Source organism: Globicephala melas, chromosome 4, assembly GCF_963455315.2.
Source record: "Globicephala melas chromosome 4, mGloMel1.2, whole genome shotgun sequence".
In the NCBI taxonomy this organism is placed as follows: domain Eukaryota; kingdom Metazoa; phylum Chordata; class Mammalia; order Artiodactyla; family Delphinidae; genus Globicephala; species Globicephala melas.
In genome coordinates, this window is record NC_083317.1 from 115,625,387 (window position 1) to 115,639,244 (window position 13,858).

The 13,858-nt window shown below is 40.3% G+C and overlaps 1 protein-coding gene across 1 annotated transcript in view; it reads left to right on the forward strand.

Moving 5' to 3' along the window:
• The window catches only part of ERICH6 (glutamate rich 6), a 32,035-nt gene extending 21,905 nt beyond the window's left edge, over positions 1 to 10,130 (forward strand). Inside the window, exons 11-13 of the mRNA XM_030873499.3 lie at positions 1,795 to 1,950; positions 4,388 to 4,616; positions 9,867 to 10,130. Coding sequence (XP_030729359.2) covers positions 1,795 to 1,950; positions 4,388 to 4,616; positions 9,867 to 10,130 — 649 coding nt within the window. The remainder of the gene's footprint in view (positions 1 to 1,794; positions 1,951 to 4,387; positions 4,617 to 9,866) is intronic.
• The last annotated feature ends 3,728 nt before the right edge of the window (positions 10,131 to 13,858 follow it).

Below are 13,858 nucleotides of genomic sequence, written 5' to 3' on the forward strand. Positions count from 1 at the left end.
AAAATTAATTCAACTAGTTATTCATATTTTGTAACTTGCGCCCTTTACATAATATACAATACTCATAAATGTTATGAGTATATAATATGCAATAAATATAGAGATAACAACACCATCTTTATAAGCACATGGCATTCCATCACAGTGATGTACTGTAATTCCTTTCATCTATCCCCTATCACTAATCAAAGGTGGTTTCACAATTTTGGGCTGTTTTATACAACAGCTACATGAGCAGCTTTGTGCATCCTTCGCTGCACACTTATCACTTACTTCCTTGAATTAAATACCTAGGGATAGAAATTCTGGGTAAGAAATTATGGACATTTTAAAGGTTTAATAGATTTTGCCCCCCAGAAAATGTGTACCAGTTTACACATCCATGAGCAGCATGTTATTTTTTAATACAAAAATTCAGTATCCATTTTATGCAACACTCAGTTATTGAGTGTTCAAGTTATTGATCACTTGAACTTCTGCCTGATGATCAGACCATTTGCTATTTTGACGCAAAGGCCATTTAATATCTCAAGGAAAGTAAAACAAAACTATGAAACGAGAAGGACTTTTTGGCGAACTAAGGGCCTCATTTTGTAGGAGAAAGTCATTTTTAGTCACAGTTGCCTAAATGTTTAGTCAAACCCCAGTAAGAAACCATAAAAATGGCTTTCATGGCATAGAAGTGTAATGAAGTTTTAGTTCCCTAGGCCCTTTGAGAAAGAGTGTAGGTTTTTTGTTTTAATTATATCAAAAAATTTTAAATAACTTCCCCAGCTTGTATCATTAGTTATCATTTCCTGCCCTGGCTTTAATTCGTTTTCACTCCTTTGAAGGCTATGGCTGATTTTCAAAATGATTCAGAATCAATTTTGTGTTTACTTCATCTCTGGACTTCCGATCAGCTGAGATAGGACTGAATATTAACAGTTAGTGAATTATCCTCAATATATTTTATACTTTTTGATGCTATTGTTAAGTGGAATTATTTTAATTTCATTTTCAAAATGTTCACTGCTAGTGTATAGAAATACAACTTATTTTTATACATTGATCTTTTAGCCTACAACCCTACTGAACTCTTTTGTTAGTTCTAACATTATTTTGTGGATTCCTTAGGATTTTCTATATACAAGAGCATGTTATCTGCAAATAGAGACAGTTTTACTTCTTCCATTTCCAGTCTGAATGTCTTCATTTCTTTTTCTTTCACAAAATTTTCCTGACTGGAACCTCCAGCGTGAGGTTGAACAGCAGTGGAAAGAGTGAACATTTTTGTTTAGTTCCTGATCTTAGGGGGAAAACACCTAGTCTTTCATCATTAAGTATGATGTTAGCTCTGGGGTTTTGTTAGACATTCTTTATCAGGTTGAGGAGGCTCCCTTCTATTCCTAGTTCATTGAATCATTTATCATGAAAGGTACTGGATTTTGTCAGATGCTTTTTCTGCATCTATTGAGATGATCATCTTTTTTTTGCTCTTTATTCTATCAATATAGTATGTTTCATTAATTTATTTTTAGATGGTAAACCAACCTTGCATCCCGGGATAAACTCCACTTTGTTGTGGTACACAATCCTTTTAATATGTTGCTAGATTCCATTTGCTGGTATTTTTGTTGAGGATTTTTGTGTCTCATAAATATATTTTGATCCACATAAAAAGCATGAAATTATTTTGTAATAACCCTCCCATTTTCAGAATGCTTTATAGTTTCAAAGGGCTCTCTTATAAATTGAATTTATTCCCAGTATAAAGACCATTAGCATAACTCAAATGACCTTATCTGATCTCAGCTACCCATCTGGAAACCTAGCCATCATCCGAGTGCCCAATGAGATAAATGGCTTCACTTGCATAGTCCAAGAAGACATGCCCACTAACCCTGCAATCCTGGCAGTGCTAGATTCTTCGGGTCGAAGTTCCTGCTATCATCCCAACGGAAATGTCTGGTAGGCTTCTAGGTTCCTCCTGCTGTCATTTTGTTTCTCAGGTTTTGTGAAATTTTATTTTTCCTTTTATTTTTTCGACTTTATTGAGATATAATTGACATATACTGTGTAAGTTAAAAGTGTACAGCGTGTCGATTTGATACACTTATATGGTGCAAAATGATTACCTCTATAGCATTAGCTAACACAGGCAACATGTCACATAATTACCATTTCTTTTTTGTGTTGAGAACATTTAAGATATACTGTCTTAGCAACTTTCAAGTTTATAATACAGTGTTAACTATAATCACTATGCTATACATTAGATCCCCAGATCTTATTCATCTTATAACTAGAAGGACAAAAATAGCTTTAAGAAGATTTATTTATATTAGTGGTCTTTAGATAGTAATGTTCAACTCAGATAAATTTTTGATTTATGTCATTCCATATGCTGCTTAGTGGAAAAATCCCAGGCAACTACATAAAACAAAGCTCATCATATTTTTTCTATAAACAGAAAGAAAATATAAACTATACAATTTTAATATTAAAAAAAATCTCTAAATAAATTGTATGGCCATCCTAGGGATCTGAGATATGAACCCAGGCAGTCTCTCTAGATGCTATGCCCTGATAATGTTATCCTGGCTTCATCTATGGAAATAATTCGCAATGGACAGCTGCCATACTGTGTTGTTACTGTTTGAGATATATCCCTAACAAGTAGGCTTCCCATAGCCACAACCAACAATAATATACAAACAAAATCTCTAGAGAAATGAAGGTCCTAATGCCTTCGATCTACTAACTTACACACTCTGTGATTTCATATTATTTCATTTAGTCTGAGAAAGTGAAATTTGGGTTCTAACTTCAAATACAATTTAATCTTTTGAAGCTTTTCAGAAAGAGATATTCTCTCCCTTTAACTTATTTACAGGTATAACAATCTTATCTTGAGACACTCTGCCAATACTTGACAGAAATTTGAACACTCTGCCAGTACTTGAGAAAGTTAGGACACAGGAAGGTATTTGTACTTTTAGTTCAAAGCAGTAGTCAATCCATTACCTCCAAGTCTATTGGAGACTTTCTCCTTATCCTGCAGGGTTCAGTAGCAGCTCTGCATCACATCTGGTGGGGCACTATATCAACTGTCACCAGATATTCACTGGCTTCTAGGACTTCTCCCTTTACCAGTAAAGACCTCCCAGCCACCGACTGAACTCCTGGGCCCACTGACATGACTCCTTGACACTCTCATAGCCCCTCTCGCTGCTTCTTGTGTAGCAAGCCCACCTCCCCTGTGGGACTGAAGTCCCTTGAAGGCACACCCTGCACCTTTGCCACTACATAACATTTATCTGTACACGGCATAGACTCAAAGAAAGTTTATTAAATAAACAATTTATCTAGATAATTTTAGCCAAATGTTATTTTCACCCACGTACCAAGATAAAACTAAATCTCCCTCCTCCCAGATACAAAGATAATCACCTCAATTTCTCAGTTGTACTTTTGTTATCAGATTACTGCCACTCATCAAAGCTGGGAAAATACTATGTGAGTTATTTTACTCTAGGGAGCCCTCCTGGCCAATTCATCTGGTTTAAAAAATAATAATTTATTATCAAATTAAGCCAGCTAAGTACCCAGAACTCTACCTATCCTCTCTCCTCGAGAAAGAGATGGTGACCCCAGATGGAAGAAAGTGAGAGGGTATGCAAAGGAGCTCATAGAGTAGGATGGCAGTCACTAGTGCCACTAGATCTCAGATTGTGCAGGGCTACATCTGTAGGTAATGTGGTAAAATGTGGCATTAACAACTCTAAGAGATTGGGGAGGCCCTGCTGGCCTCAGTTCCCCCTTCTGCTCCATTACCAAACTCTTCTAAACCACAGTGATCTCAGAGATGATCCCTGAGCCTCTCCTGCCCACACTGGCCCTGATGAGAGGTCTCCTAGAAGGACTCCTGGCCCCCAGTTGCTGGGCACTGTTAGGAAACAGGTCTCTGTACTGAGGCCAATTTGGCCTTTCCCAGAACTTACACTCACTGATCTTCATTTTGACACAGGGAAAATCTAAGTACGAGTCTTCTCCCCTCTTCCATGTAGAGCCTGCTCTCCTGTATTTCTTCTTATCCAAACTAAACCTTCTGTGCTCCCTCTTCATCCTCCCCAGCACATCATTTTCCAGATCCCTTTACCATCCCGGTTCCAGCCTTTGGACCCATTTTGGTTTATTACTACATCTTAAACCATACCCAGTACTTCAAATTAGTATAGAAGTCGGTCACAGTATTATTGCTCCTAAGATTACCTGAGGTTTTCCACTATTCATATGCTATTGGCTAGTATAAACTGCTATTCCCTTTGGTTAGCAAGTGAGCAGGCTAATTCAAGGTTGAATTATAATGTAACTGTTTATGATTTTTAATTTCCTTTCTGCCCAGGGTATACATCAATATCTTGGGCGGTCAATGTTCAGATCAAGCTGGCAACAGAGTAAGGGCTTGGAATTGGTCAAGTTCCGTCACTTCCTCACCCTTCGTTTCATTTAAACCTGTCTTTCTGGCTTTGAACCGTTATGTTGGAATCCGCATTTTAGAACAAGACAAGATTTCAATCACTTTTTTAGCAATGGGCCAACAGGCAAGAATCAGTGTCGGAACCAAAGTGAAGGTAGGTACATTTTTATAAACAGTTGAAAGCATTTAGAATAATAAGAGTAAAGCAATGTTTGTTAGTGTTATTACTGATAGATTATACTTGTGTGTAATCCACTGTGCACTACTGTGAATTTTGGAGTTCAATGAAAAAACATATAGTGAAAGTTTCATATGGATTGAGGCAACCTTACTGTTTTTTCTTCCTCAGAAATTCCTTTTAGTTCAGACTTGATTCCAAATAACATTTACTGAGTGTTTACTCTCTGACTGAGGTAGTGCAGCTTTGGGGGTTTGGTTTTGGGATTTTGTATTGGGTTTGCTTTTCTCTGTGCTCTAGCAGAAAGCGCCTGGCTGAGTCAGGAGACCTGGGTTCTGACCACGTTCAAGACCCAGCACAAGCCCCATCTCCTTGGAAACACTTCCCAGAGCTCCTAGCCCTTTGTCCAGTCAGGGTCGAAAATGTCCTTCTCTGGGTTGTCTGTGTACTCACCTCTGTCCATGCACTTGCTGAACCATGTGCCTTACTCGCCTTCATGGCTGTCTTTCCTACTGGAAGGTGAGCTCCTGCAGGACAGAATCTGTCTTACTGATTCCTTTATCCTGCCCGGGGCATGGCCCAGAGTACACTCTCAGTGACCAGAAATGCTGCACAACGGTTAAGAACACAGACTTCGGGTTACAGAGACGTAGTTTCAAACCTCAGCTCTGCCACTTAGCTAAGTAGCTGAACTTGAACTTCAGTTCCCTCCTCTACAAAATGGGGATAATGATTCCTCTCTTACAGATTGCTGTGAAGATACAATGAGAATGCAAAGTACTTAGCATGGTGCTTGGAACTGACTAAGTACTTAGCAAATGATAGCTCAGTAGAGATATAGAGTTTGTCAGTTATACCTCAGTAAAGCTGAAATATATATAGGCATGTAGAGAAAGATATAGATAGAGATCTATGTCACATATAGAGCATATATAGTATGTGACTTTGAATAAGTCCTCTAAACTCTGAGGACCTTGTTTCATCAATTATTCAAGGAAGAGATTGTTCCAAACTTCAAAGACATCTTCAGCTTCTAAAAAGTCTATACGTTTAATCGAGTGGAAATACGACTTCAGGATTCCACACAGGCAGGGATATTTCATAAACACCAAACAAAAAGGAGACTCCAGATTCAGCCAACACAGAGCAAGGGTCTACAATGTGCTAAGCACTATTTGAGCTACTTCCAGTCAGTCTAGCTACTGCAGTCAGCTGTCACGCTCCAAACAAGCTTCTTCCTTGGTTAGAAATTTACAAGATAGCCTTTTTTTGGTTCATTACATTCATGGTAAATATACATTTTTACCAAAAATGTCTAAAATGCTCTTTCTCCTCACCTCCCTCCTTCGAAATGAATTTTAATCAGAAAAGAGAGTTGGTGCAAAAGAAAGAATTTGATGTTAAAAGTGATTGCTTTTCTCATCATCCTCATGAACACCCTTTCATTTTTTTAAAATTCCAAGTGATATGTGGATACATTCTCATATTTGAAGATTCAAATAATATAGAAATATAGAGAGTAACAAAATGAGATACCCCCTTCATCCTTTCTTCTATTCTAATTCTCTTCCCAAAGGTAATCACCACTGAAAATTTGGTGTGTACTTCTTTTCTATGTACTTATAAATTATTCACATACATCTTTTTAAAATAAAAATTGGATCAGACTACACTGATTGTATTATTAGGCTTGTTCTACTTGTTTTTTTCCATTTAACGTGTTAAAGATCCTTTCATGTCTACATATCCAAGCATATTTGTCTATTCTGTTGCTACCTAATATTTCATATGTTCTATAGTTAATTTATGTTGAATCTAATGCCTTCTCAGTGGCATTGGGCACAGTTGCTCACTTCCTCCTCCTAGAAGAATTTCCTCCCTTGCTTCCAGGACCTACTCTCCCTTGATTTTACTTCTACCTCAAGGGTTACTCCTTCTCATTTTTCTTTGCCTATCTTCTTCACCCCTGCCTTTTTCTAAATATCGAGGGGCTCCAGGGCTTGTCATTGGGCTCATCTTTTCTCTAGCTATACTCACTCCCTAGGTGATCTCATTAGTTTTCTGTCCTGAAATACCATCTGCTTGCTGATGACCCCTCCATTTATCTCCACGTGGATCTCCCAGGAACTCTAAACTTGCAGATCTGATTCCAACCCTCCATCTCCATCTGGTGTCTAAAGGGCATTAGAAACTTCACAGAGCAAAATGACATTTGAAAGCGTGCTCTACCTTGGGTCTTCTCCATCTTAGGAAATGGCAACTGCTTTCTTTCAGTTGCTCAGACCCAAAACTTGGGGGTTGCTACCCTCCTCTCTGTTTCACAACCCCACATCTTTCATCTGCAAGTCCTATAAACTCTACCGCCAACATATCTCCAGACTCTATCACTCCTGGCATCCTTCAAGACTACCACCCTTATCTGCCTCATGTACCTAATCCATCTCTTGTTTAAATTATTACAGTAGCCTCCTCCTAAGTCTCCCTGCTTCCGGTCTTCCCAAAGTCAATTCTGCCATGATAGTGGAGGTGATATTTTGAAAACAAAAGTCTGGTCAAAACTGGAGACTTCTAACCTTACTCACAGTAAAAGCCAAGATCCTGTAACTGCAATATTGTATGTGATCTGGACTTCCTTCTATTAACATTCCCTCTGTAGTCCTCTTTTCCTACCCACTCTGTTTCAGCCACCCTGGCCTTTTTGCTGTTGCTAGACAATACCAGGCATGTCGCTGCCACAGGGCTTTTGCACTCGCTATTCACTCAACTTAAAATATTCCTCCCCCATTTAGCACATAGCTGCTGCACTTCCCTCAGGTTTCTGTTCTCGGAGTCCTTTCCTGACCACCCTGTGTAAACTCGCACGACCCCCACCCCTACCCTGGCACTCTGAGTGCCCCTTTGGCCACATATATATGCCACAGGTTCTAATATGTAGGGCTCCCATTTTCTTTCACCTATAAAGGGTTTATGATTTGTATTCTGATTTCTTCAACTCAGTAGTTATTGAATTTTCAAATAGAGTTCTTAAATTTTCTCTTTTTCTTGTTAACTTCTAAATGGTCAAGGAATATGGCTTGTATTTTTTCCCTGCTGTTCAAAATGTACTGATATTTTCTTGGTGGTTGATGACATAACTTATGACTGTTCCATGTATATTTGACCCCCCCAAAAGGTTTACTAGCACAAAACTGTGTATGTCTAAATGTTCTATTTACACTTCTCTCTATATCCTTTTCTTTTTATTATGGTTGGTTTATTTGAGAGATGTATGAATGTCTCCCAATATGACTGAATTAGTACATTTTTCCTACAATTTCTATCAGGTTTTGCTTTATCTGTCCTAAAGCTCTATGGTTAGGAAATTAAAGGTGTCGACTGTCTTCATGGTGAGTTATACTTTTCACCCCTGGGCCACCTCATTTATTTGCCTTTCAGCTGTGCCCATTACATGACTCAGCATATCACTGAGGGTTTTTGTTTCTATTTTGACAAAAAAATTTAATGTCATCAATATGTATTATTCCCAGTTTCCCTCTTAATGGTCTTTGCCTTAAATGCTACTTCATATGATGTTAAATTGCTACACCTGCTTTCTTTTAGTTTGCACTGGCTTCATACATCTTTTTTTCATCCTTTGATTTGCAACCTTTTTATGTAGTTTTGAGTTAGATGTGTCCCTGCAAACACATCTAACTTTTGTTGCTTTCCTCAACTTAACAGACTTGATCTTTTAATACGTTATATTTTAATGGTTATTCTAAAAGTAACGTATCTTTTTTTCTATGTGCATAGAACTAAGTTCCAAATCCTCTATTTTCCTTGACAACAATAATTCTCCCAAATCCCTCAGAAAATATTAACTATACACACACACACACACACACACACACACACACACATATATATGTATGTATATATATATTCTAAGGTCTGTTTCCCTGAATATTAGCATCTCTGACAGGTAAATCTGGTGCCTCTCATTGAGAAGCCCTGTTTTCCTGCATGTTCTCCTTACCGAAGTGTCCTTCTGCTAACTGTGGAGGAGTGGCATGTGCTGCTGAGGGGTGGAAGGCGAGCTCCAGCGCCAGGCTTCCAGCCTCAGCCTGGGGGCACCGCGGCTCAACACAAAGGGGAGGCCAGGGGACCATGGCAATATTTACCTCAAGGCCTCTCCTCCTCCCATTGCTGTTGACTTTGATCTCAGAATGTGTGTGTTTGGGATTAGTGGTTCCATCTGGTCATTTATCTCTGTACGGATGTGGTCCCAGCTGCTTCTTGATTTTCAGGAATTCCTTAAGATTATTCCTGCAGATAAAAAAAATCTTTCCTATTTCCTATTGATTTACTCTCTGAAAATGTTTTCTGCCATTTTATGGGATTTGGGATCGAAGGAAAACTAAAAATGGAGATCCATCCTCATTACTCAGGCATCTCATCCTCCTTCCCCCCTCCCTCCCTCCCTCCTCCCTTCCAAAGAGGGGAGGGATAAAAATGCAGGAAGATGCTGCGAGTTCTCACATCTCTGGCAGGTAAGAGGTCACTCAGCTTTGCAGGAGGTAGTAGGTGGGCTTGCATTTAGCCCCGCCCCGCCCCGCCGAGGCTATACAGCCCTCCTGCGCTGCCTCAGAAGCCGCAGCTGGGAAACACCTCAGGCGAGGCTGCCCTAACAGACCCTTGACCTTCCCGCAGCTGCGAGGAGACAGCATCAGCCTGAATCACTCAAGGCCGTAAGGAAGTGGGGAGGGTGGAGGGCAAGGAGGGTCGTGTGGAAGGGCCTCCTGGAGATTGGGGCGCGCTTTAGAAGGAAAGGTGCCTTAGTCATCCCGGCTCCTTCTGGAAAGCCCAGCTCAGGGCCTTCCCAGCCTCTAGGCCCGCACCCACCACGCTCTCCGCACTGGGCGTGTCCCAGGGACGGGGTGCCTGCAGCATCTCTGTGCTTCCCCCAGCAGATGCCGGTAAATGACTTAAATACATTGTAAGCATTTGAAAGAAAGTATCCGATTTCTATGTGGTCTGGCCTGCTGTAGTCTCTCAAATCTCCAGAGCATCTCAACTCATTCCTGTTCAGACTAGAATTAACACCACTGCCCCTATTTATAGATAATTAGACTCAAGAGGGAATCCAGCCCCAGATTAGTGTCGCCTCTCGCCTCCTCCCACCCCCTGCTTCTGCAGTCACCATTTCCACCCTGGACCCTGAACTTCCCTTCTCTCTTTCCTGAAAAGCTACCAAACCCTGAAGAGATTCCAGCACTCCGACACCTGAACGGGGACGACCTTCTTCTGCTAGCCAGTTTAATAAAGATCCGACGCCTGTTTCATAAACTGGAAGGATGTGTGAATTTCCCCTCCAGCCAGGTCCGGGAAAAATTAAAGCAACCTTCCTACCTTTCTTCACTTTCTCTAAAACTAATTGCCCTTTGTCACAATTCTGGTATGAAGCAAGATACAATAACAACAATAACAGCTTTGATAAATGAAAAGATTTAACGACAGTGATGGTGCTTTCCTTTGTTTTCTTGAGTCTTTCCGGGAGGGGGTGTCGGAGATTTCAAGAAAAGTGTATAAAACGACTAGGAAATACCAAGGAATGTGCTTTATTACAAATTTAGAGCACATCCACAGTCATCACTGGTTTGCATTCTTGGTGGGAAAACTAACAACTCACTCTGAGGACAGCAGAGAACAAGCAAGTCAGCCAAAGTGCCCCTATCAGCCAGAGTTCCATCAGGAAAACCGAAAGCAGGGAGGGAGCAGGTGCTTCCACAACCTTCCCCTTCCTAAAGGCTGGGAAAGTGAAGGTCAAGGAACTGCCCTGAGGTCGCTGGGGAAATGAGGGAATCTCAGGAAGCCAAGAAGCCAACAGCACCGAGGAAGAGCTGCAGCCTCACATCCCGGCCGGTGCAAGACAAACAGCTACCCCCTCCCCAAGTCCACCCTCCTGCCAGAGGTAAAGGATGGCTGCTGCTCCTCTCCCGCCTCCCACACCTCAGGCAGCTGCCTCCCCCACCTCAGGCAGCTGCCTCCCCCTGGGGAAACATAATGGTTCCCGCCGGCAAAGGGTTATGGAACAATATGTATCTCCCCTTCTGAGGGGAGGGAGGAGGGATGTTGCTGGATCTGCAATGATGGCCCAGCACAGCATCCTCTGCTCAGTGATGAAGATGCTTCAGAGCAGAAAGCAGAGTTGAGAGTCGGATGTGGAGAACCCTAAAGACTGGACCGCCCAACCCTGCCCTCTCCTGAACTTCTCTGACTTCTCAGTTCCCTGTTCTTTGGGAGAGGGAGGAATGTAGTTGGAGGGGCCATTCCTTCTAGTGAATAACGCATTTGGTGCTAAGGTGTAGCAAGAGAGATTCAGCCTATCCACCGGTGATTGATCAGTTAGCGTGAGGTACTAAATCATACTGTTTTCCTACTAAGAGCCCGCTGAGGAAGCATGGGGAGGGGAAGGAAGGGACAGGAAGAGTGGAAAGATGCTGTGTCCCAGGGAGGGCCGAGTGCTGGGCAGCACGAAGCAGGTGAGCTACTGGGAGACTAGGGGCTGGTCTTGGTATTAATCCATTCACCACCTTTTTGTTTAAAGCTGCCTTTAACAAATTTACGGTTACCAAAGGGGGAAGTGGGTGGGGGAGGGATGAATTAGGAGTTTGGAATTAGTAGATACAAACTACTATGTACAAAACAGATAAACAACAGGGCCCCACTGTATAGCACAGGGAACTATATTCAATATCCTGTAATAAACCATAATGGAAAATATGAAAAAGAAAATATGTATAACCGAATCACTTTGCTATACACCAGAAACTAACACAACATTGTGAATCAACTATACTTCAATTAAAAAAAAATTTTTTTTAAAGCTGCCTTTAGGGGACTTGTCTGGTGTCACAGGGTTAAGAATCTGCCTTCCAATGCAGGGGACACGGGTTCGATCCCTGGTCAGGAACTAGATTCCACATGCATGCTACAACTAACAGTTCTCATGCCACAACTAAGGGGCCCACAGGCCACAACTAAGGAGCACGTGCCACCAACTAAAGGAGCCAGAGAGCCACAACTAAGGAGCCCACCTGCTGCAACTAAGACCAGGCGCAACCAAAATTTAAAAATTAAAATAGAAAAAAAAATTTTTTAAAGCTGCCTTTGGGCTTCCCTGGTGGTGCAGCGGTTGGGAGTCCACCTGCCAATGCAGGGGACACGGGTTGGAGCCCTGGTCCAGGAGGATCCCACATGCCGCGGAGCAACTAAGCCTGCGTGCCACAACTATTGAAGCCTGTGCGCCTGGAGCCCGTGCTCCGCAACAGGAGAGGTCACCGCAATGAGAGGCCCATGCGCCACGGTGAAGAGTGGCCCACGCTCACCCCAACCAGAGAAATCCCATGCACAGCAATGAAGACCCAGTGCAGCCAAAAATAAAATAATTTTTTTTAAAAAGCTGCTTTTAATTATCTTACTTTTTAGGAACTGTGTCAACACTGAGAATTCAATTTTCTTATTTTTTCATTTCCATTCTTGCTAATCTCCACTGCTTTCTGAAAAAGAGGTTCCGAGGCTTACGTCTTGATCAATGCTAAATGTCTCTTTCTCTTTCTTATTTTTGCCTTTTGCCTCTTCCTTTTCACTGATAAGTGAAATTTTATTTTCTATAAAGTGAGACAGAAATATTAATTGAGCTAATATGTTTCAATATAGCTCTGAAAAATAGCATATAACAGTATAACGTGTAACAATCACAACAAAGCCTTAACTGGATCTGTTTTTGTACATCATTAAACACTATTTTTGGGTGTGCTGAGCCCTAGTGGATACTGAATAAGGCCTTGATTAACTGGAGATTGGCAGGATAATGAGACAACATCTTTCAACAATTTTGCTTCATGTTTAATAATAAAATGTTATTTATTTAAAATAATTTATGTGTAATAAAGCAATTTATGCTGCTTCTTTAAAATGTATTAAAAATGAACATGTTTATATCTACTTCTAGCTATCTTTTACGGTCATATTTCAAGGCAACTGTATTTACTGAAGGGACTGAGTTGTTAAAAATAACAATAATGATAAATTTTATCTTGAGTATCTATGTATACCAAAAGTGCATTGGGATATGCCACAGATTTTATTTATCATTGTCCATTTTTCCACTTCTCTGTTTCAGGTAATCTTGGTTTTGAATCTATTCTGTTAATTCATGGGGTGTGGTTTTTTTTCTCATTTTTCACAATAAAAACCTCTTCAAAAAAATTAATCTCGTCTAGGAAACCATAAACAAAACAAGAAGACAACCTACTGACTGGGAGAAAATATTTGCAAATGATGTGCCTAACAAGTGCTTAATTTCCAAAATATACAAACAGCTCATGCAGTTCAATATCAAAAAAACAAACAACCTAATCAAAAAATGGGCAGAAGATCTAAAGAGACATTTCTCCAAAGAAGATATACATTGCCAACAAACACATGAAAGAATGCTCAACATCATTCATCATTAGAGAAATGCAAATCAAAACTACAACGAGGTGTCACCTCACACGGTCACTAATAGTAAGTCCACAAATAATAAATGCTGCTGAAGAGGGTGGGGCGAAAAGGGAACCCTCTTACACTGTTGGTGGGAATGCAAATTGGTGCAGCCACTATGGAGGACAGTATGGAGGTTCTTTAAAAAACTAAAAATAGAGTTACCATATGATCTAACAATCCCACTCCTGGGCATATATCTGCAAAAGACGAAAACTCTAACTTGAAAAGATAAATGCACCTCAGTGTTCACAGCAGCACTATTTACAATAGCCCAAGACATGGAAGCAACCTAAATGTCCATCAACAGGTGAATGGATAAAGAGAATGTGGTACATATATACAATAGAATATTACTCATCCATAAAAAAGAATGAAATAATGCCATTTGCAGCAATGTGTATGGACCTAGAGATGATCATATTAAGTAAAGTAAGTCAGACAGAGAAAGACAAATATCATATGGTATCACTTATATGTGGAATGAACTTATTTACAAAACAGAAACAAACTCACAGACATAGAAAATAAACTTATGATTACCAAAGGGAAAGGGGATGGAGGGATTAACAGAAACACACTACCATATATAAAATAAACAAGGATTTACTGTATAGCACAAGGAACTATATTCAATATCTTGTAATAACCTATAATGGAAAAGAATTTTTAAAAAGTATACACTTAAATAT